Source organism: Aureobasidium melanogenum, assembly GCF_000721775.1.
Source record: "Aureobasidium melanogenum CBS 110374 unplaced genomic scaffold scaffold_1, whole genome shotgun sequence".
NCBI lineage: Eukaryota > Fungi > Ascomycota > Dothideomycetes > Dothideales > Saccotheciaceae > Aureobasidium > Aureobasidium melanogenum.
The window spans coordinates 2,207,716-2,230,397 of record NW_024470053.1 but is presented as its reverse complement, the minus strand read 5'-3'; the positions used below and the strand labels follow the sequence as shown (position 1 = coordinate 2,230,397).

Below are 22,682 nucleotides of genomic sequence, written 5' to 3'. Positions count from 1 at the left end.
TGTTTATGCGTCTCCACAAAAAGGAGAAGGCGTTCTCTGCGGTTGCAGTTCTCGTATGTCATGCAGGTCATGGGCGCTCGGACCAGCTCTTTAAGATCAGCGCGAACTCCCTGTCAAGGGAAGGAAGTGAAGGCGGCCAACGGACAAACGACTATTCATTTCACTCCCTACCACACTACACCTTTCTCTTCGACGCCGCTATTTTTCTCCGACCCTGACTATCGCTCAACTCCGTCATATTTCATCGTTATCAAATCGCTATAGCCCATTGAATCAGTCAAGGCGCGCAAAGAGTCGTCGCCGGCAATATCTAGGCGTGCGACACGTCAAGTCAACACAACATCACTACACACAACCATGGCGCACCGAACTCCCACCCCCGACATTACTATCCAGCGCAACCGCCTGCCAAATCTCTACGAAGTCTTGAGTCGCCAGACAAAACCACCTGTCGATCTGTTCAGCTTCTACATCTACATGCGCGATGCCCAACGCAGCGTCGATTATCTCGATTTCTGGTACACAACTCCTCCTCTGCTCGCCCAAAACCTGCCCCAGAACTAACTCAAATCCACAGGCTGGACGTCTCACAACACATGTCGCTGTGCCGGCACTATGTCCGTGGTCTTCACCGCAGTGTGCTAGCAGAAACCCCCGAGCTGGAAAAGAGTGGCAGCAAGCGTAGTTCGCAAGTTCTGGACCAATACGATGATAGCGTCATGGCAGGCCCCAGCGCTGCCGACAAGGACACGCGTGTCTCTGCCTTCCTGCGTGGTGACAATGGCAGTATGCACTCGCCGAGCCAATCCCTCGGCAGCAACTTCGATCACCAGAACAATCGCCGTAGCATGGTCGACAGCACTCAAGACACCAGCCCCTACACTCAGGATCAGTCTCCTAGCGGTACTACCGTTACCAGACAAGATATTCGTGCTAGTGCCGAGAAGATCTTGTACACCTACCTGTTGCAAGGCTCGGAACGCGAGATTATTATTCCCGTCGGCATCCTTGAGGAAGTCACCGACTCGATTGAAAATCAGGGTCGCGACGACCCAGAGGTCTTTGACAACGCAAAGGACTACGTCTTCCAGGCCATGGAACGCGATGCCTTCCCTGGTTTCCTCCGCGCAAAGGCTCTGGGCAACATAGTACAGCCCAGCATGATGTTGAGATTGGTCGTTGGTCTGGTCGCTCTGTTTGCTGCCATCTGGACCGCTTTTGTCCTCATCTTCCTTGACATGAGCAGAAGCACACGGTGCTGGGTATGTCAAATCTGCTCTTCTCTTCCATTGACTTCTCACTGATGTTTTTTCCAGGTCATCTTGCCCTTCACCATTGCCATCTACTTCCTTGTTTCACACCAGTACATGCTTGACCCCATCCAAGCGCTTCTTGGCTACTCGGAATACACCTTTGCCAATTACTTCAAGGTCAAGGAGAACTTTGTCAATCGTCTACTGACACGCCGCGCCATCATGTGTCTTATGTGGATTGTCATCATTGACGCCGCCGTCTGCTGTCTCTTCATCTTCGTTCCTGGCAAGAGACTGTGAACACTTCAAAACCGGGTATCCGTCGCTTGAAGCGATGTGTGATATCATCTACTTTCTATCCTCTCGCTACCGACCCATTGTTATGCGCTTCCGACACTTTATTACTTCTCTTCATGTTATTATTCCTTTGTCTTTCTTCATACCCCGTTTTCTTCCCTTCTTTTTTTTCTTTCCTTTGCTGGCGAGGCGTTTTGATTTAGTGGGATATGGGACAAACAAGTGCCTATGCAAGGCCTTGAACTTTTGCTCTGTTGTTCGTTCTAGCAAAAATGAAACTTGGTTAATGTCTTCTCAACGTCTCTCTCCATGTCCTTGGTCTGTCACACAATACAACATTAAAGATACACGACAATGATATGTGGGTGAGTTGTGTCCACTGAGAGCCATCACTTCTCAAGAGCTTTCTCTGGACATGTCTCCATCCTTGGAAACAACTATGCATTTCTATAGTCCCAGGTCCGCCCTCGCAGTCGCCTTTGGGAGAGAACGGCAGGGCTGACTGGTACTATAGTCAGGCTCGTGTCCCCACGCCTGTTTGTTCGTCACTCCAAATGAAACAAAATTCCGCAAGAGAAAGCTGTTGAAAAGCACAATGTCCATCACAAAACAGAACAGCGTCCACTGTGAATTGTCAGAGCATTCGACCCCCCTTTCTTTATCAAACTTCGATTCGAAGAATATGATCAAGATCTCTCTCAAAGCTCACCTCCACAAAAACCACACCTTTCGAGGAAAGCACGCTACTTTGAGCCTCACCTGCCCATCTTGACCAACCTTTCTCAGTACCAAGGACCAGGCTGGGGAATATCGTGGGCAATGTCGGTGTGTTCCAGCTCTCGTGTGTCATTCAGCCATGGTCGTGGGAACAAGCGATCGTCTGTCTTGTGTCTTGCCAGCCTTCCAACCCTCGAACGTCTTGGGCCTTTCTGATATCTCACGCAAAAGAAGAGATTTCGCTGCGAGAAGAGTTCGAAACAGAAGGTGGTTGTGGGTGAGAAGCATTATTTCAGGCAACCAACCAATCGAAATTTTCGCATTCTGAACGACAATGTCTCTATGGGTCTGCTGTCACCCGCTGCTTGAAACAAATCTGCATCTGCTATCGACAGGGCAAAGATCGACATGGCAAAATCAATGCTGTCGAAGATGGAAAAAGGCTTCTCATTGAGATAAAATCATCTCTCACAAATCCAAAAACTTTATTACACACGTCCTCAAAATCCTCGAAATCTCAATCACATCACAAGCATCCTCGGGTTTCACAAAAAGACACACACACACACACACATACGTCTTCAACTTATCCCCAAAACACAAATTTTTCAGGCCTTGCCTTTCGAACATGACATCCTTCCGAACCCCAACATCCCACAAAACCCATAGCAAAGGTACGTGACAGCGCATCCCCATAACAATGCATTTTGCTGTCAAAAAGATGCGGCTCCCGGCCCCCCTTAGCCATCCATATATGCACATCAAACTGACCCGTACTCGCGCGAACCCGTGCATCAGCTCCAAGGAGAAAGCGCAATTTGGGGATGAGGATGCGGCTTCTGCAAAGACAAGGACATGTCACTGAGTGGTTCGTTTGCATGGGAACAGACAGGTGTTTGGGATGGAGTATTTGTTTGGTTTCATCGAAAGAGCCAGTGATGGATGGGTTGGATTGCTCCTTCCGCCGTCAAAGGTCGTCTCTGAAAATTTCTGGACGAGATGCTCAGACTTCGTATCTTTGAGGTAGGACGATCATCCAGATGACATTGTGTCAATATAGCTATGGGCCTGTACCGGTGAAGCGTCCAAAGGGAACCACAGAACCTGAATCTCGACGAGATTTCTAAAAGATGTTGTGTACTTTTGTGGCTCAAACACTACTATATAGACGTTATTGCAGCGTGAATGGCGATGCTCGACTTGTGGGAAATGTAGGCGATATATACCTCCCCATCGTGAGACTTTAGCCGACAAGCAAACGGCATGAAAGAGCACACATTCAATGTCTCGGCAGTTTCATGACAGCATGATATCCATGTCCAAGTCCTTCATGACATTTTCCCAATCCCAAGCGTCATCTTCAGCACCATGTGCAGCTGCATCCATCCTCGACCAGACCTCTTCCAAGATTGCTTTGGCATGCACGATACTGGTCCTTTGATTACACGCATGCAAATCTTCTAGGATATCGAGTAAGGCTTGTCTGTGTATTGGATCGAAGGCTGCACATCCGAGTAAGAATAGTGGTGGGAGTAGCACGCCACAGATCCAGCTGTGGATGCTGTTATTGTTCCTCATGATGTCCCGCAGTGCAAGCGATGCATACGACAGCCCGTCTGACAGACACTGTGCCAATACTGCACTCGGTGTCGATGGCTTGATGGTCCGATAGAGATATACATAAGCGCTTTGCCGGTACACCAGTGATGTCCAGTACTGTGGTGTTTTTGTCACGAATCGAGATTGCCATGTTCGTAGCCGTGTTTCAACTCCAAGTGCTAAGCTGAGGAGCTGTTCATTCTTGAACCATCTCGAGTCGCTGGTGTTGCGGTAAAAGCGTACTCCATCCCGTATTTGTCGTGTGCATGCCATGGGTTCTAGAAGACCATGCAATATTCCGTCGACGCAGCCCTCCGAAAATGCGTCTTGCTCCACAGTTTCATTTCCGTTCGCTTGCACAGATGACCTCATGACTTGATTGACAGGATCAAGGCATGAGATTGTGTTGGCAAGGTTGTGGTACATCAAGAACTGACGAGCAAAACTCTGCACGTCTGCGCTCAGATTCGCACAACTGTTGACGAGTCCCGAAGCTGCTGACAGGTGACATCGATAACTGCCATTTGTCTCTCCTGTGACGATCGCTTCGTGCGCGAGTATGATGGTTTGCAGCACGATGCAGTCTGCGTTCTGTGTCGAACTGTTGGAGCTGTAGGCTTCGACGCCCTTTCGAAGTGTAACAACAGCCTGGTCAAAGTGGTGGCTATGTCGAACAACAATCTCTTGTGCCGACGTCGGTTGGTGAACGAGGAGGCAAGATGCGGAGAGGCAGAGCAAGGAGTGCATAAGGCCTGGGTTCGCCAACGCCATGTCAACCACGAATCCATCGAATGGATTGTGTGTTTCGGAGTATATGTTCAAGGCTTGACAGGCATGTGTGATGAAGTACGAGAGTAGCTGTGAGTCCAGAGGATCGTCTATCGCGCTGATGATGTGTGGAAGTTCAGGAATGACCGCAGCTACATTCGACTTGTCAGCTAGTCCACCCAGACGACTGCAGCTAGCAACAGGTCATACCAGAGTTCTTGCTGCGAGCTCCTTTCTTCCAAGGCTTCCTCATCTCATACCCGCCACAGATGATGTTGTTCTTCGCGCAGTTCTGGCCTGGAGTCCTGTCAGCACATGGCATATCTTACTACGTTCGACCCAGGCGACTAGGAGACATGAAGCATTCTACCGACCCTCCAGGACTCTAGCATCAAGAAACACGGTGCTGGTCATGTAGGAATGTGGAAGACTTACAGCCTGGCCTTGCCTCATCGCATTTCTTCTTTCGACGTCGGCAAGTCTTGCCTGGAACAAGTCAGCAACGTCCGGCGTACTCCATGCGACTAGAAAACATACACCCGGTCTTACTTCTCCTGTGCAACTCAACACTAGTACTTGGACTCAAGCTGTCGGTGGGCTCTGGCTTGGCTCTCATCGGAGGCGACGACGAAAGATCCGCCATCTTTGATTTGACCATCTGCTGATAGGGCTGTACGACGGGATACGAGGGTATCGAATGAATCGAAGACTTGATCTCCGTCTTGATCGTTGGACTGAAGGTCATGGAAAAGTATAATGTACACCGACCCTATATCACGGGATGAAAGAGGATATCAGGAGAGGATATAAGCCGATGAGTTGGTCGGTGGCTTCGATGTGGATACGGATGGTGGAAAGCCCAGTTTTCCTGCACAGCACGGTGGTACACGAACAAAAGCCAGTGTGAATGCACCCTGACGAATGTGAGAATGTTGAAGGACACCTGGGGGTCTAGGCATCGAATCAAAAGGACGCATGAACCCCGAAACATGAGCGAGGTACGAGTAAACTCTCGGTAGCCTCAGACAGGGAAAAATCGCCGACAACGAGTGTAAGATGTTTCCCCTTCTTGCATGACTTTTGGTGATGTTGAACCAATTGCAATGTCTGCCAAGGTGAAAATAGGCATGTCTGCAAGATGCACGCTAAACATCTTCCGTAACAAAGTTTTGCAAAAGAAGCAGTTGCGTAGACCAAACCAGCCGTACCGATAGAGATTGCCGCTCTAGATGTTGTCTGTGTTGCTTGTTGAACCATAGGTCTGGGACCAGATGCTGATGTCTGTCCCAGGATCCGAGGAATGATCTCCGACCCTGTCACGGTAGATGAATCGCTGTGCCGCATGGAGTTTTAGGCTCAACCGATTTGGGGTGTATAGAATGGTCTAATCTAGATTGGTCTTGACCATGTCATGATCACTGTTCTTTTTTGTCAGCTCTGAGCACTGTCGACGTGCGACATGCAGCTAAACCGGAGCGTTGGGCCCCCGACATGGAGAGTTGCGTGTTCTTGTTTTGAGTGCAAGGATATTAGACAGGATGGCAAAAAGGCATTGGATGGAGCGTCGAGATAATCCTCCGTGTGGCTGCAGATCAACGACCCGAAGCTTCGGGCCCGGAGCATGGCTTGCATATCACGAAACTACAGCCTGCGGACCGCGCCTGCCCGAAGAAGATTTACAGCACAAGGCAGCAGATCGTTTTGTGGTGCCCCACGGCCGGTATTTACACGTCTACTTCGTGTCCCACCGACTGTCACAGGTGCAGCGCGGACGCTGTTTCATCCATGTCTAAGTGGGCATCGTTCAGGCGCCAGCACTGTCTGATCGCTCCAGGGCGTTCTGTTAGATTGACTGAGGAGATTGACATGATGCTCTCGGCACTCGTATGTGCCGGCATGAGCCAATCAAGAGCATTGGCTGTTCGAAAGAGGCCCAACACGACAAGGCCTGAGTCAGATGCTCTGATGCCATCTGCTGCACGTCAACCTTGTCGAATTGCTCGACCTAATACGTAACCTCTATGCATGACAGTTTGTGATAGCCTGCTTGTGGACGTATCAGGACAAGGAGAATGTCGACCAGCTGACTATTGTTGCTGCAATGCGGTGCTCAGCACTGATTTGATTCGTCATAGGATTGATAGTAATACTTAGTTTAAATAGAGACCCCTGAAGAAAAAAAAAATTCTACACGCCCTTGATGTGCCTCCTGCTTGTATACAGGATATCAATACATCCGTTGGTTGATATGTGGCTTGCGGACTGCCAATTCCGGCGTTGGTGACACCTGCGACTCGCTGCATCCTTGAATATGCAGACGCATAGATGTGCGCGATATTCAACGGATGTGAAAATCCCTGTATCTGTTCTGGTTGAGAGCGCGCGCATGAACAATCTCAAACGATGCCGTAGACTCTTTTGGCAATGAAATAACTGATCAGTCCAAAAGCGAACAGACCAGCTGTAAGACCCCAAAACCAGGTCAAGTCTTCGCCATCTTGTCCAGGCACCTGCGTGGCTAATCAGTATATGATCCTAGAATTAGACACGCATCTAATATAGCCTACCTTTGTATTCATTCCCCACATTCCGGTGACGATATTCATAGGAAGGACAATAGTACCCAGCACGGTAAGCTTGCCGAGAACATCGTTGGTTTGCTCTGCACGCTCGTTCATTCGGATGTTGATCTGAGCAAGGTAGTTGCCGTGCGCTCTCGAAAGAAGACTAGATACTGTCAGTAATTTCAATCGGGGGCGGTAATCGTCATCGAGGACTTACTTTTCGTAATGAGACAGATTACCTGTCATGGTTGCGACGTGATCTTGGATATCGCCGAGGTACAAACCAATCTCGGACCTGGGTGCAACTTCCCAATGCTCGTTGCACCTTTTGGCAAAACCCTTGATAACATCCGCCTTGTTACCAAGGAGACGGTAAAGACTCATAACCTTCTTTCTGCAGTTTCCGACGCGTCGGAGCATGTCACCACCACTATCGCCAGCTGTACGTTCACCCTTTTCGGATTGGGTATCGCTCCCGGCAACCTTGCTCATCTTTTCGTACTCAAGCTCTTTGGCTTTTGCACTATTTTTGACCTTGTCGTCTGTATTTTCATCGGACGAATGTAGCGCAAGAATTTCGTAATCAATCTCGTCTACCTCATCTTCAATAACTTGGACCAAAGGAGCATATACATCTGTGATGTCATCAATGATGGCATAAGAAATCCAGTCTGCTGTCGGAGACATGTAATCGTTAAGTTGACGAATGCGACGGCGGACGTTGGCAGGGTGAGGTGTCATGGAAAAGTGGAAGCTGATGACGCCATCTTTGAAGACGACAACATACATGTTCACGGGCTCCATGTATTCCTCGTTATCCTTGTCCTGCTCGAAACTGCGGTAGTTGACGAAGTAGTAGCTTTGGAACAGTTCGACCTTCTCACGAGGCTCTTGCATCATGATATCCTCGACGGTAAGTTGATGGATACCGAAGGACTTGGCGAGGATCTTCATCTCTGTCTCGGTGGGACTAAGGACGTCTAGCCAGAATGTAGGACGAGGACCATAACGTTTCTCCTTAGGCCTACGCGGCGGTCGAGACTGAGCAGGTGTGGCAGAGGCTGAGCGATCTGGCGCTTTTCCATCACCAGCGATTGAGCTAAGCCTAGACTCTCGACCTGACGGAGCCTCTGGTAGAGGATTATCTTCTTCTTCGGAGCTGCTATCGTCACTGAGCTCTGGTGGTTCGGGGTTGAAGAGCTCACGGAAGGTAGCACCAAATTGACAGAGCTCGGAGATAGTCCTGCTATGGATGGTGCCATCAAAGGTTTCGTTGAAGTAGGTGTAGCGGTATGGGGCATCGTCTTCTTCTCTGTGCCATTGGGTCTTTGCAGGACGTAGACGGCCACCGACCATAACCGGCTCGCTGATCTTCTTGGAGCGGATCTGCTCAGTGTGGTCCCTCTCCTCCTTCTCGATGCGACTCCATTCGTCCAAAACATCGAGATCGGGCCATTGTCGGTGGCGTCTACGACGGCTGGTACGACGTTGACCTTGATCGGTAGGCGTCAAATCATCTTCACCAAGCTCTGACTCGGCAATGTGGCCGGGATAGCAGACGTCGTTCTCAGCAAGGTTGGCAAGTGTACGTCTGCGAGCCTCGGCAGATGGGGTTGGTGGTGAGGATGAAGGGTGACGGTCTGAGTTGTTGTCCCGGTCAATGTTGATGATGGCATCACGATTCTCGGACGAGGGAGAGCCTGAGAACTCCTGAGCGATCATGACATCGTTGAGGGTGCCCAGCTTAGGGGAACCTGGCATGGAAGGAGGATTGTTGACATCGTAATCATCATCACTGCCGCTAGGGTATCTGGCTCGCTTGCTGGATGTGTGAGAAGTGGCCGACTGTCTACGGCGAGTGCCACCATAGGTACGATGACCTGATCTGTTGCGCTCAATCGGAGGTCGGTCGTAGTAGGATTGCGAGATTAGGGGGGTACGATCGGTCACGGCCTCTTCATCCTCGTCGTCGCTGTATTGAATGTGGCGAGGCTTCACGGGACTTGATTGAGAGACGCCATGCGAACTGCGATGGTTGCGAGGATAGAGACCAGCCGAGTTTCTCGGTGGTTGTTGAATGCTTCCTCGACGAGGACGGATGGGTTGGTGATCGCGGTGATCGAGCAGGGCGTCGCTCTCGAGGCTGGTGTTGCTGCGTGCGGCCGACTTGAGACGATAGAAGCTGGTTTGTGTGGCCGATGGTCGGTTGGATGTTAGAGTGGGTCGCTGGTTCTGATCGTCCTCGCGTTCGGCGGCAGTCGACTCTGAAGGGGCAGCAAAGCTCTGTCTGCGGTTGCGACGCTTCTTTCCAGCGCGATGGCGCTTCTTCTTGCTACCACCTGCTGTAGAGTTGGCTGTGCCGTCCCGAGTCGAACTCGCTTCTTCGCCCAGCGCTGAAGCGTACGACTTTTGCGGAGCCTTGGGCTTTGCCATTGCCGCCGGTCCGGCAATGTCTGCAATTGAATTGCGCGGATCCATCGATTCCTAGATGTTCACCAGAGGATGCGCGTGCGTGCTCGAGTCGAGAAAAAGTCAGCATCACCAGCCGTCCTTCAATTCCTCCCATCCATTCTCTCCACAACCGACGTCTGTGCGCTCAATCTGTGACGCAGCTGCCGTTCCTGATCCGCGCTCCATATCTCTTGGCAAACTCTCTTGGCTGCCTTCCCAATTCGGTAGGTGAGCACACGAGCACATCTATCGCTCCTTCCTCTTCATCCACATAATTGTAGAGTAACACTTTGAAACAACCAAGGAACAAGACCTGTGATCTTTGCGTTTGTAAGACAGATACCAACATCGGAACAATGACTTTTGCAAGGCTTTTCGCTGTTCAATCGAACAACGGCTTTCGTCCTCTTATGGACAAGAATAGGTTACAACATACAAGCATGCCCACATACGCTTTTATTACACAACACATGTCTACTTCCTCGACGGCTCAGCAGGGACTTGCTCATCAGCCCTCTCCTCCTCTCCTGGCAAGATAATCTCATGTCCATTTCCATTCCTGACTTTGAAACTCGCTGCAGCGCCCACAGCCGAGATGGCAGCAACATACCACCACGCCATACCCACCACTCCCCTCTCAAGCCAGGTACCGTACCAAGAAGCAGAAAGAATGGGTCCAATAGTTCTAAACGCCGCACTGTCCGCCTGACCCAACCCATGAATCGTCGCCAGCACAGATGGATGAGGAGAACTATTGTTGAGCAACAGAATCGAAGCCGGAAGAGCAAACGTGCGAGCAGCGACTTGAAGAAACACGACACCACCAATACCAAGCCAGATCCAGAATCCTGATGCTGGTGCTGGGGAGGCAGAGTCAGAGGGCATGAGAGCAATATACGGAGCCAGGAAATATGCCAGAGGGAATAGGAAAAGTGAAGATCGGAAACAGCGCATAAGGCCGAATCTCGCGTTGGCGCGAGGGTAGAGGACAAATTGCAGGATGATGCCTATGAAGCCGATAATGGCCATCGCGAGACCGATAGTTGGAGGTGGGAAGGCGAGACCGCCTCCAAACTTGAAAACGCCTCTTTCTTGCTTTTGTGGTTGGCCGTCTGTGCTGTTTCCAGGCACAAATTCGCGAGATGTAGACAAGAACAAGATCCATAGTGTTGAAAAGGCACCCATGTGGAAGTCGAAGATGGCGATGGAAAGAAGAGTCCAGCAGACATTTGGTGTCCATACGCGACGGAAAGGAAGACGCTGCATAGGGCGAATAGTATGCGAGTTTTGTCTTTCACGGGCTTCGTTAGCATCGGTGATGCGATCAAGTTCGATGCTTCCTTCATCACGGCCAGACAAGAGACCTCTTCGAGCCATGGCTGTCTCGCCCACGAGTTTGTAGCCTTTGTTCTTGATTTCGTAGAGACGACTCCAGATACCTTTGGCAATGGTAATTGGATTGAAAAGACCAACGTCGATTTCTGTGAAACTCTTGAGAGTTTCATCAAGGAAGAAGGTGCAGAGCAGCGCTTCGATCAGGAGCAGCAGACTGCAAAGAAGATTGGGTGCAGCATAGGGATAATTCTTCAGCCAGCCAATGCCTTCTGCACCACCAAATGTCGAGTTTGGGCCGAACAAGTGAGGGTACGCTGCGACTGGATCTGCGAGGAGACCACTGAGAACTATTACAGAAGCATTAGCATGTAAAAGCACATTCCAGATATCAGGCTCTGAGCTTACTTGGACCTAAAACATTGGCGACATTGAACGCAGCAGGTAGAAGCAAAAAAGCACGCGGATGCCAGCGCTTATCAGTACATTCAGCAACCATGGTTCTAGCGGCTCCTACAGTGCCGTTGATGGCTCCACTCAAAACTCTCCATACGACAGCCTGTTGGTAGCTGGTGCTGAAGCCTACACCAATGCACCCAATGGCAGTACCGATCATTCCAATGTTGAGGACCAGTTTCCTGCCTACACCTGGCTGATCTGCCGCACGACCCCAGAGAATACTCGTGATGATTTGGGCGGCAGTGAAACTGCCCTGGAGCATACCAGCTTGATGCGAGATGACAGAGTCGGGTTGGCTGGGGTCGAAGCTCTTGAGCTGATGTACCATGTATGTCTGGAGTGCGGCCATCTGGAAGAAGTCGACGAAGCGACTGGCAGCAAGCAGGGCGAGTTGGCCTTTGTTGGGCATATTTCTCCATGTCGCAGGTTCGGGAGGATATGTCACCAGTCCTGGCGTAGGTATATTGTCTAGGGGGGTTGTGGCTCCAGTTGGTAGTTGCGGCGGACGCCCGACATCTGTTTTGAGTTGGTATGGCCTCAAGGACGAAGTTCGCGGCGGCATGATGGGTTTCGACGGTGAACCAGGACCATCTGCAACGTCAGGGACGGGTGTCGTGCCGGTGCCTGCCTCGAGAGTGCGTGGTGTCGTGGGCCCGCTGCTTGGTCCATCTTGGTTGGATAGCTGGCGCTCAAAGTAGCTCTCCTCCTCTTCCCTTATGTACGGCGACCCAAATGGCGAGCCGCCGCCGCCCTCGCGTTCCGGACGTGCAAAGTCGACATTCTGATGATTTGATCGTTGGCGAAGATGGCCGGATTTATACTGGTGTCGGTGCATGCTAGAGAGCCCTACGCAATGTTGTCCCAGAACTTCGTCCACACGCCGTATGACGTGCAGCCTAAATACGAGCGTTCAAGACCTCGTATTCACAGACCTTCGCAGATAGATATATAGGAAAAAGAGTCAAAGTAAAAGACACAAGTACACAAGATACGAAACCAAAACCCTATGACGGCCAAGATCGACCTTGTCGCATTCTGATCTGTAACTTGTTCATCTTCTGTTCCCACCATGCCAAGGCCTTCTTTGCCGGCCGCGCATTGCGGTTGCGGATGCTTGTTGTCCGCCGTGTCAAGCGAACATATCAACAAGTGGGGCTCCCAGAGACTCCGCCCCCCTTCCACGTTTGCTGCATCCTTTGTCAAGCATGGATGCTTTGTTGAGTCTCCTGAGGCCTGCTGCAAACCAAGGGCTTTTTCCGAAACCTCAAAGGCGCCAAGCCCCAATTCGATGCGTATACTCGCTTGTATGATCGATTCCGCTCTGTCAAAAGAGAGGCTCGGTGGTACTCGTGCCACTCCTTTTGACGCACTCTGCCCGCGACGTTTGTCAAACATGTGGAAAGCCACCATAAGCCTCCCATCGCCAAGCTATTGTCCCTGCACGATCCCACAAACGTATACCGACCGCGCTTTAACGACTTATATGCCGTGTGTGCGATAGGGGCATTATAGCCGCCATGTTTTATCTCCGCGCTATGCTTCCAGCACCTGAAAATGTATGTGACATGACTTGTTCAGGGGCTCTTCTCCAAAGACGATCATGATTCGAAAAGTAAGAAAGATATTGTCCGTTGTTTCAATCCAAGGTCATCAAGGATCATGACAGTTTCACATTCTTCAAGGGTGAGGAAACAGAGACCAGGGTTTGTATGTAGATCGTCTTTTTTCGATATTGTGACTAGACCCATTTTTTGGTATCGTAAATGCAGAGTCTCAGAACTCTGCTGAGTAGATGCTATCCAACACAAAAAATAGGTATATGGTTCGAACACTTGCAAATATGTCGACCATCCTCAAAAACTCCAACCCAATGCTCGCTCAGGATATAGTGATAGTAGAAAACATTAAGAAAACGACAAAGACATAAGAAAATCGGGTTGCTCAAGATCGATCAGAATATTTCTCCTCTTCATCGACCTGCACGTACTTTTTGCCGAGCAGTCTGATGCTGATGGCGTCTCTGACATCGGACACCCTCCTGGCGAAGGAGTTAGGCATAGCACCTGACAGTTGCTTGCGGATGAGGACCAATATAAGGACGAGGACACCAACTCCGGCAGTCACACAAAGAACACCCACCAGCATTCTTGATCTCGCAGCTTGCTGGTGTTGTACTATCTCCTCTGCAGCATCCTGCTCAGTGGTCTTCGGTAGCTCGGCATAATATGCGCTTGTATCGAATCCGCGGTTGTTACTGAGGTATTCAGGTTTGACTTCACTGTAGGGATCGTAGTGAGCATCCTCATCGCGGATCGCCTCAGCTCTGCCACAAGCCCACTCATCGCAGTGATCGCGCAGTGTGACACTGGGCACGAAGGTCTTCTGGATGACGCTGCGCTCAAGAGCGTTTCCGTCCTTGTCCAAAGCCTCGGCAAATCCCCATGTCGTGACATTGTTGTAGCGCATCACAGTCTCGAAGCCAGTCTTCTTGGTGTTTCCAACCAAGTTAAATGGCCCAGTTCTGTTTGCACTGGCGTAGAAGTTCCAGGACGCCACTTCGGTTGCTCCATTCCAGGACACGTAGAAGACCATACCAGATTTCTCGTCGTTGGTCTTTGAGTATGTCCATAGAGCTGGCTTGGTCAATGGCTGGCCGACCCAAGGAAACTTGTATGAGCGGTAGATCATGACATTGCTAGCGCGGTATGCGACTTTTGCGTACATGACGGGTGATCCGTCGGCTGTATGCTCGCTGAAGTATGGGTGCTCACCCCAGCCAAGATGAACGTTGCCGTTTGGGAGAATCTGCAAGTTGCCCTGGGATCCTGAAAGCATGCCTCCGGAGGGCTCGGGAGCGCCATACTCCTTGATCATGGTCGCGGTGTTTGCGATGTGATCGATTGAAACAACGTAGCCGTGGGAGAACTTGTCTGTTCTGTTGAAGCCATTGCTAGCATTGTCGTAGAAAGTCATGATTGTGTGAGTCTCATTCTCACTGACCCAGCGAGCGTGATGCTGAGATGAGAAGTTGAAATTGGTCTGGTGGAAAGTCGGGTTCGCGCCACCCATCTCCCACATGATGGATCCATCTACACCAGAAAGCTTGTAGATCGCAGCCATATGTCTAGCGGAAATCAAGTAGTCACCGTCCCGGTTCTTGTCGATAGAGTTGATGTGGAAGTAATCCCAAGGAGTGTTCTCAGTCAATCCGTTTCCTGAAGTGTCTGTTCGTCCCGGGAATGTGTAGGTCAAGCTAGGATCGAGATGATCCGTACTCCTCCACTCAAAGACCACTCTGCCAGTATCAATCTCGATCTCCTGGAAAACACCTTCGACAATCCACCCCATACCATCCTTGATCTGGAACTTGGGATTGGTTGTCAAATCGTACATACGCGGCTGATAGACGGTCATGAGCGCAGTTGTACCATTTGAATATGGTGTCAATCTGAATTCGTGCATATCGCTTGACGCGCCTGCTCCAGAGCTCTCGACTGTCTTGACGATACGGTAGTTTTTATCCATGATGACTCCATGGCCTCGGGCGAAGCCTTGATGTTGCTCTCCTTGGAAATAGCAAAGATGTTCCTCTCCTTTGTAGTTACAAGTATGCGGTGCATGTGCAGTCTTGGGTCCGCTCGAACCAGCGCCGGACCAGACTAGTTGTCCCCAATTGTCATAGATATAAGGTCCAGGATCTACATTTCGGTATGGCGCGAGCATGATATATCCAGGCGCAACCAACTCCGGCCTTAACAGGGCCATCTCGAGCATCGGCGCATGTAAATCTGGCCTCTGTTCATGAAATTTGGTTAGTCACTTTCCGAAGATGCTGCTTTTCGAGCGGCACGCGACAAAGTATTTGCCTCAGGCATTGCTCATTGATGTTCTTACCGAACGGAAAATATGTGTAGGACTCGTCTCATTGTCAAGACCCGCTAATGCTGACCCTGCCAGCAAGAGCACCGACGATAATAATTGCAAAGAAAGCATATTGTGAGTATAAATGATTAGACAATTTTTGCGACCGGCCACAGGCCGTTTGGTGAACAATTCAAGGCGTGGAAAGCAGTTGGGTGATGAAATGCTGCAAGAACAGAAGGGGTCTTTTTGGCAATTATTGTATACAGAGGTAAGCGCAGAAAGCCGTTAAGCAAAAGGGATAGGGAGTCGACGTTCCAGCAACGGCGTTCCGGTCTGGGGCAGTGGATGGTCTATCTACACGGGAAGACTGGAGGGATACAATAATTGCCAAGGGACCCGCAAGGATAGACAGACACACAAATGGTCCATGCTAGGGGCAGAGCATGGATGCATGACAGAAGGAAGAGAGATCGTGGGTCCCAGCATGCAGTGGTGCGGCAGTCGGTCCAGCAATGATTCGACGTGAAAGAACATTTGAACTTTCGCGACGTCCTCCTCAAGCGCTCGTATGCCGCGCAGACTGGACGCCACTCGTATCCCTCTCTACAATCCTTCTGACTCGACTGGACACTTCGTGCATTGCATGATTTCGAATAGAGCAGCAAATGATGATCTGTTGGTGTTGTAGTGGTTGTTGTCTTAGGGCTCCACCACAGCGCAAGTCCTCCAACCCTCCACGCGGCAAGCACTCAAACAGCCTTGGCAAATGTTCGTCCGGGACTTTAGAGATCGATTTGCACACAACGCGGTTTCAGCGTCTGTCAACCACACGCCTCTATCGCCACGACGTTACACGGGAGGAGAATGTGGATCTCGTGGGTATCGTTGAAATAGGATAACAACAGTCTCTACCCGTTATACAGCATTGTGCCGTGTATTGGAAGAGCATCAAACTGTAAAAGCAAGATCAGCAAACCTGAATCATGAAGCCTCCTGTCAAGCGAGCAACCTTCTCTGGCGTCGGCAAACATGCTTCCAACACCCGAGTGGAACCCAAACAAACCCCCTTCTCTCGGCGACTCAACCCACCCCTGGCTTCTCGGCGCCACCTTCATCTAATTGTATGGTTTTGCCAAGACCCTGCCGCAGTTTCGTCCTGAGAACAGAAAAGCCACCCGCTGTGTTAAGTCTGCTCTGCGAACCAAGCGATTAGAGATGCGCGAATGCGAGAAACGCCGCTGATGACAGAGAAGGTTGGAGATTTCAAGAGTTCAGACGCTCGTGCCCTCAACCACACGACTTCATGCCGATCGATAGCATTGTCGATATTAATTGCTTTGCTTAACAAGCACGGCTGGGAGAGAGACAGCGGACTTTCACTCCTCGGTTTCGCTTCCGTGTACTTTGACTAGTCTATCCGACAAGCTACCATCTATGATGAGTGGTTGAGTGGTCGAGTGGTCAGCTGCCTGATTGTGTCGTGTGTATCTAGCAGCCAAGAGGCAATGGACAGGGATGTTCTCTGACTCGGGTACGGACTGATGTCTACAAGCGGTGGTACAAATGCGAATGACGGAGGCGGCTGGGAAAATTGCGTCTCTCGGAGAATTGTTTCAGTGGTTGGGCGCAATAAATCGACCTTTCAAAACAAGCCACACAGAGATCCTGGAACTTGCAGAGTGGACGAGTCATCAAAATCCGGATGTTGATGTTGCGAGATTGTGTCGGGTCATTGATGGTATCAAAATTGTTTGGATAATTTGTGATTCGAGGAAAGAAATTTGTACAACTAATGCCTGCTATGGCCGATGGAGCCATGCGAATTCAGAACAATATACCGCTTCTATAGCAAACTCCGTATGCTCAATTGCACTTTCCAAAAAGTGCCATCACCTCAATACCACTGCTCCGAGTGAAGATAGCCAGACCTCCAAGCCATGAAACCCCTCAACGCCTTCTTTTAATGATGCTCCAAACGCTAACCTCAGGATTGAACGCCATGTACACGTGAAAACGTAGGAAGAATGCTTAAGCCAAGAGAGAGCCTCTTGAGCCAACGAAGCGACGAATAGTCATGGCGGCGCTGAAGGCTGTAGCAGCAACACTGCCACCAACGACCAGAGCGCGGAAAGCAACGTTCATCATCTGAGCGCGGTTGCGAGCACGGCAGCGATCGACGAAGCCATCAGTGTCGTTGGTGTGAGGGAACTTCTTGCCCTCGGGAACAGGTACCTCGAGGAACTCGCAGAGAGGCTCCCAGCCCTCACCCATTCTGTACTCGAGGAGGTTCTCCTTGGGGACCAGAGATCTGACCTCGTCGTAGTAGTCGATGTATTTTTGCTTTCCGTTCTTCTCAAAGTCACCACCGAAGAAGACATCCCAGAACTTGCGTAACATGGGCTGGTAGAGACCGGAACCCCAGTCGAATCTCGAGACCATCTTGAGCTCAGGGTCGTTTGCGCGCCAGTCAACAGTCTTCATGGTCGAGGCGTGCCATGTGTCGACGTTGCGAGTAGTGACGAGAACCTTGGCCTCAGGATAGGCTTCAATAAGCTCCTTGGCGAAGGCAACAGCAGGCCAGTCGCAAACAGCTTGGCAGTGTCCAAGAAGTTTGTCCCACTCCTCGCGACCGAATTTGCCAACACCATCGTACTTGGCGGCAAAAGCATCCTGCCACATGAGGCAGTCAGGGGGGTTCTCAACCGATGCAGACATCATGTGGTAGCAGTCATCGAAGCCGAGTTCCTTGAGAGCGGTGCGCAGAGCTGAGATGGATGTTAGAAGCTGGGCTGAGAACAGCGAGCATGGATTGACTCACAAGCAGTTCCGGTACGTCCGAGACCAAGGGCAAGAACGCGCATAGGCACGACACGCTGGCACTTTCTGCGGTCAATGTCGGTATCCGCTGTGAAGATGTCCGTGATGGGCTTTGGTGTGTAGGGCAAGTTTGCGTAAGCCATTGTGATAGTTGTGTGTATGGTATATTAAATTATGGGCGACTCCAAAGAGAAATGGGCAGACAAGCGTAATATGTCGGTATGCGGTGGCAGGATAGAAAAAGAGTGAAGAGATGCAAAAGCGCAAGCTCAATGTTTTGAGAGGCGGACTGGCCGGTTAAGCGTCGTGGTTGATGGACGGGAGCGGGGGCCAGAAAACAAGACAAGCAAGAAATGGCTGGTTGGAAACGAAGGTGCGATGGCGTAGTTATCTACTTAGCCGTCCGTCTTGGTTGCGTATGAGTACAGGGCAGTGCAGTCTTTGATCAAGGGTTGCATTTCAGGCCCGCTCGATCTTCCCGGACGCCCCTTTGGAGGTCAGGAGAAGCCCACCATCCCCACTTTCACTGCTTTCTTTCGACGTTGGTCGCCATGTCGTTGTTTGAACTCTATGAGCCGTGGCCGTGCAGGCTAATCACTGCGAAACCGTTTCAAAACTGTGACGCGGAGTTATTGCGCGGCCGGCAAAACATGGCTCCTTGGCAAGTGTACATCCATGCCAATTTTTTCCATCTTCAACAATTTGATCAGGGGAAACTCATCAAAGTTTGCTCTGGAATCAGGTTCGCTTGCTGTTGCTGAACTCTATGGATCTATGTCCGATGATCGCGTGACAATCCTCAACTCACAAGCTGACGAACTTGAAATCATGTTTGCTCTTTGCCTTGCTGCTTCGTTCTTGTCCTTCGGGGATGAACAGAGGTTGGGAGTCTCGGTTCCAGCTAGCAGGGAGGAGCGATAAGCTCCAAGCCCAATTCACCGTGCGGAACCGCCGCCACGATCCCCACAACAAGTTTGAGTGGCATCTCTTATGCAGGAGAAATCTCGACATGGGTCACAACAACAAGCCATCAAAGCATGCATGCGGCTTGCCTCTTCTGTAACTGGGCCAGGGCTTTGACGATGCAATTAAGTCTCGAGACATCCATTTCTTCGCCAAGTCAGATCGATTTGACTCGCGCAGCCTCCTGACTATTTGCTCTTCGACTCGCTCTGACTCCCCTGAAACGGCTTGCCCATAACGATCAGCGCATATCACCTTTTTCGCTGTCTACCTGTTGTACGTACTCGAGTATCGATTTTTGAGCCTTGCGTCGCGGAAACGTCTTGGCCTTCGGAGATCTTCTGCGTGGACGCGACGACAAGCAAAATCGATTCGGGAGTGCTTTCGGAAAGCCTGTCGTGTCTCCGCGACAGCAAACACTCAGAAATCAGATGCTTCCTCTCATTATTGAAAGCAAGTCCAGATTTGTAAAGACCGTTCAGCCATTTCTGCTTAATGTTGCGCTATTCGATTCAGACCCAACACTGTATAAGCTTAATGTTTGGACCACACGGCAACACCTCGTATTCCCACTATTTCCACGTGCTGGGGCTTGGAGTCCCTTGCGGATGTGGTAAGTGATACGAACGGCTGTCACCCGAGAAGCCCCTTACTTTTGTGCGACAAACTTTGGTCTCACAGCCATTCGTTATACACAGCTCAGGCAAACTCACCTGTGGTGGGAGCTTCGACAGATCAAACATCATGCAGGTACTGTGCCTCACATGTGCAAGGTTGCGAAACAGTGTCTGCCGTGTAGCGTTGCAGCAGTTGTAACAGCTTTTGCTCAATTGCCCGAATCAGCGAATTGAAATCTGATCTGCATCATCATGGATTGAGACAAAGACATTCAATACTCTCATCTGCTGGTGTGTACCACTTTGAGTATGACTTGCATCAATTCGTTATTTCTCATAATGCTATCCTGTCTGATCAGCAAGAGAGTATCTAGCCTATGCCAAGACACCCATGGGGTCCCACAAGTCCAACACCTTCGGGTCCTGCTTCAGTATATCCCTAACTTCTTGGCTGACACAGCTAGGGTCAACGACAACTTGGTAACAGAACTCGTCCATCCACTACATGAGAAGAGTTTGATTAGCATGTGTGATTCGACAATAGAAGGAGAGCAAACTTACCTTGTCAGACATGACAAAGTACCCATCGGTTCCAGCATCCTCGCTCCAGGAGTTCTCTACACGCCAACGTATTGGTTCCCCGGAAGGTGATAGGTGTACCGCAGTCAACACCATCGCATGGGTCATTGCGCTCTCGCCAGACATGAGTCTCTCAGCTTTGGACATACCCAACTTGATGTTGAAGCCGAGCTCGTAATCGACGAGATCAGTGTCCATGATGCCTAGTGAGGAGTCGCTGAATTTGCCTACGTCGGATCCGAAGAAGACTGGCCAGCCCTTCTTGAGCATCTCAATGGCACCCTTCTTCCAGATTGGCTTGTCAACGTTCACATAGGTAACATATCTGCCTCCCGACACGTTGGTAAGGAAGTCTACAGTCAGCAGTCTGTTGTACTCGTTGCGAGGATCATTGACCAGACTGAACAAGCTGTGGACATCAGTGCCACCCAGGGCTCGCAGTCCGTGAGTGTCGTTCAGACTACTGGCAAAGTCTTTAGGCGACATCTTCACTGTCTTTAGCTTGCCAGCCTTGTCGTAAAACTCCCAGGTAAACTTGGTGTATGACGAAGGAGGGCGACCCAGAGTGAGCGTAAGGATCCTGATGATGTCCTGCATCATCTGCTCTTTGGCTGCGGCTACAGTAGTCTCTGCAGTACTAGAGCTAGATTTTTTGAGTGCTCTCAATCGCAATGCACTTTCTCTCAGCTTAGTCGTCAGAAGACGGTCCATAACAGACGAGTTCTTAGCATTGTGGGAGTCTGGGTACAGCGTTTGCGGCACCAATCCATACTTCTCAACCAAGTTCTGGATCATTGACCACTGGCCACCGTCATTAACAGGTGAGTCCATCAAGGTCGAAACAAGACGATCATCGACAGGCAGATCCGCAGTCTCCAGGATACTTTCGAGGAAGAAGTTGCTCTTCTCGACCTTGTCCCAGAAGAACAGGTACGCCTGGCTGAGTTCGAACTTCTCAATGTTGTACTTCTTCATAATGGCAACACGGAAGACGTTTGTAGCGGCGAAGATCCAGCATCTTCCCGAGCTGCGCTGGTTCGTGACGGGAGAACCCTCGAAGGGAATGGCGACATTGAAGGCTTGCGTGTCTTTGAGAATGGCCGAAGGTTTCTCGAGGACTTTGGCTGGGTTCGCTGTCGAGAGTGCTGATAGAGCTAGACGGTTCTTTGGATCTTGCAGGATGGAATGGATCAAAGCTTCGGTTTTGGCACCGGAGACGTGGGTTTGGCGCGTTGGACGAACATGGTCTATTGATCTTGTTAGTCACACGTTCCTGATGACATTGTTCCTTGTTTGCCGCAGTAGCATGTTACAGCTGGTGTGGTCAAGCTTACCTCGGTCATCACGAGCAGTATTGCGCTCAATGATCATGCTGTCGGTCTCACGGTCCTCGGTGATGCGGAAGGCGTCGTACTTCTCCTGCAAGGCCAGGAGATCCAGCCTCGAAGACCTCTGTTGCTGCTTCTCTCTCGGCACAGACTCTGCACTGCCCATGTCTTCTATGCTCGTATGCAGTCGGTGATGTGAAAGCTTTCAGGAGTGCAACAATCGATAGACGATGGACAAGAAGGATCAAGCAGATAAAGCTCAAGAGCACACAACTCAAGATAAGCAGAACTGAAGGTTCAAAGGTGGTTGCCTTGGGATGGAACGAGCGGCAAGATAAGCTGCATTATTGAAAGTCACAGCAGCTGCCTATCTCGGCTCTTCGTGCCCATCACGGTGCTTCTCGACCCCGCCTTCCATCCCTTCCGAGATCCCGGACCTTGATGGGCATATAACATTCTCTGAATTGGGACTCTGGGCTATTCGAAGATTGAAATCTGAGATGCGGCCTCGAGTCGGTACACGGTCTCATGTATTGGAGATCAATCCCACTCTGTGCGCATTGTGTCCTGATGTGGATCATAGTCGAGCTGAGCAGGACCCCTGCAGGGGAGAGATCGAGAGAGATAGGACATTGTCAGCACTAACGATCCCGTATTAATTGCACGACAAAAGGCAGCAATTGATGAGTAGACAGCAAGCTGTGTTCTAAGCCTTAGACATTGTGAATATAGTATCATTTTGACGACGTGCTTGTGATGCATTCTGACGCCAGGGTGATACCAACAGCCACGGGGTAACCCTGTCAAGCTTGCATGGAGACTTCGTGACGACGATGAGGGGATTAATCATATATGCAGCCTTCAAGGTAGAATATGTATAGTGTCTCTTGTTGTGAGATCCAGAAGCTAATGACCAACCGAATGAGCAAGTCGCCGATTCTGGAGGGCCCATACGAAGCTGTAATGATAAAGTTAAAAAATCAGAGAAAACACGACAGACATAGACCACGCCAATGCACCGTAAGAATGAACAGAGAGAAAGAAACGACCCAAAGATGCTCCCACTGAGCGCCA

The 22,682-nt window shown here is 50.4% G+C and overlaps 7 protein-coding genes across 7 annotated transcripts; 1 reads left to right on the top strand and 6 right to left on the bottom strand.

Moving 5' to 3' along the window:
* Positions 1-357: 357 nt before the first annotated feature.
* Positions 358-1,553, top strand: M437DRAFT_80461 (regulator of G protein signaling superfamily; the record flags this gene model as incomplete). Its single annotated transcript, XM_041027361.1, has 3 exons — positions 358-518; positions 578-1,262; positions 1,317-1,553. The coding sequence occupies 3 exons, from the start codon at positions 358-360 to the stop codon at positions 1,551-1,553; spliced, it is 1,083 nt and encodes a 360-aa protein (XP_040884848.1).
* Positions 1,554-3,563: 2,010 nt separating this feature from the next.
* Positions 3,564-5,115, bottom strand: M437DRAFT_37255 (uncharacterized protein; the record flags this gene model as incomplete). Its single annotated transcript, XM_041019592.1, has 3 exons — positions 3,564-4,804; positions 4,845-4,931; positions 5,070-5,115. Coding segments are annotated over 3 exons (1,374 nt in total), but the record flags the coding sequence as incomplete, so codon positions are not given.
* A 1,915-nt stretch (positions 5,116-7,030) lies between these two features.
* Positions 7,031-9,631, bottom strand: M437DRAFT_36423 (cora-domain-containing protein; the record flags this gene model as incomplete). The annotated part of the gene is made up of 3 exons (XM_041019446.1): positions 7,031-7,144; positions 7,202-7,361; positions 7,416-9,631. The coding sequence occupies 3 exons, from the start codon at positions 9,629-9,631 to the stop codon at positions 7,031-7,033; spliced, it is 2,490 nt and encodes an 829-aa protein (XP_040884846.1).
* A 492-nt stretch (positions 9,632-10,123) lies between these two features.
* On the bottom strand, positions 10,124-12,002 carry M437DRAFT_36183 (MFS general substrate transporter; the record flags this gene model as incomplete). Its single annotated transcript, XM_041019396.1, has 2 exons — positions 10,124-11,331; positions 11,390-12,002. 2 exons carry the CDS (start codon positions 12,000-12,002, stop codon positions 10,124-10,126), a joined length of 1,821 nt encoding a protein of 606 aa, XP_040884845.1.
* Positions 12,003-13,381: 1,379 nt separating this feature from the next.
* M437DRAFT_36524 (uncharacterized protein) lies at positions 13,382-15,433 on the bottom strand (the record flags this gene model as incomplete). The annotated part of the gene is made up of 2 exons (XM_041019468.1): positions 13,382-15,235; positions 15,335-15,433. 2 exons carry the CDS (start codon positions 15,431-15,433, stop codon positions 13,382-13,384), a joined length of 1,953 nt encoding a protein of 650 aa, XP_040884844.1.
* A 1,899-nt stretch (positions 15,434-17,332) lies between these two features.
* On the bottom strand, positions 17,333-18,264 carry M437DRAFT_37502 (uncharacterized protein; the record flags this gene model as incomplete). Its single annotated transcript, XM_041019643.1, has 2 exons — positions 17,333-18,069; positions 18,123-18,264. The coding sequence occupies 2 exons, from the start codon at positions 18,262-18,264 to the stop codon at positions 17,333-17,335; spliced, it is 879 nt and encodes a 292-aa protein (XP_040884843.1).
* A 1,812-nt stretch (positions 18,265-20,076) lies between these two features.
* On the bottom strand, positions 20,077-21,501 carry M437DRAFT_36563 (peptidase C1B, bleomycin hydrolase; the record flags this gene model as incomplete). Its single annotated transcript, XM_041019474.1, has 2 exons — positions 20,077-20,202; positions 20,263-21,501. Coding segments are annotated over 2 exons (1,365 nt in total), but the record flags the coding sequence as incomplete, so codon positions are not given.
* Between the last annotated feature and the right edge of the window lie 1,181 nt (positions 21,502-22,682).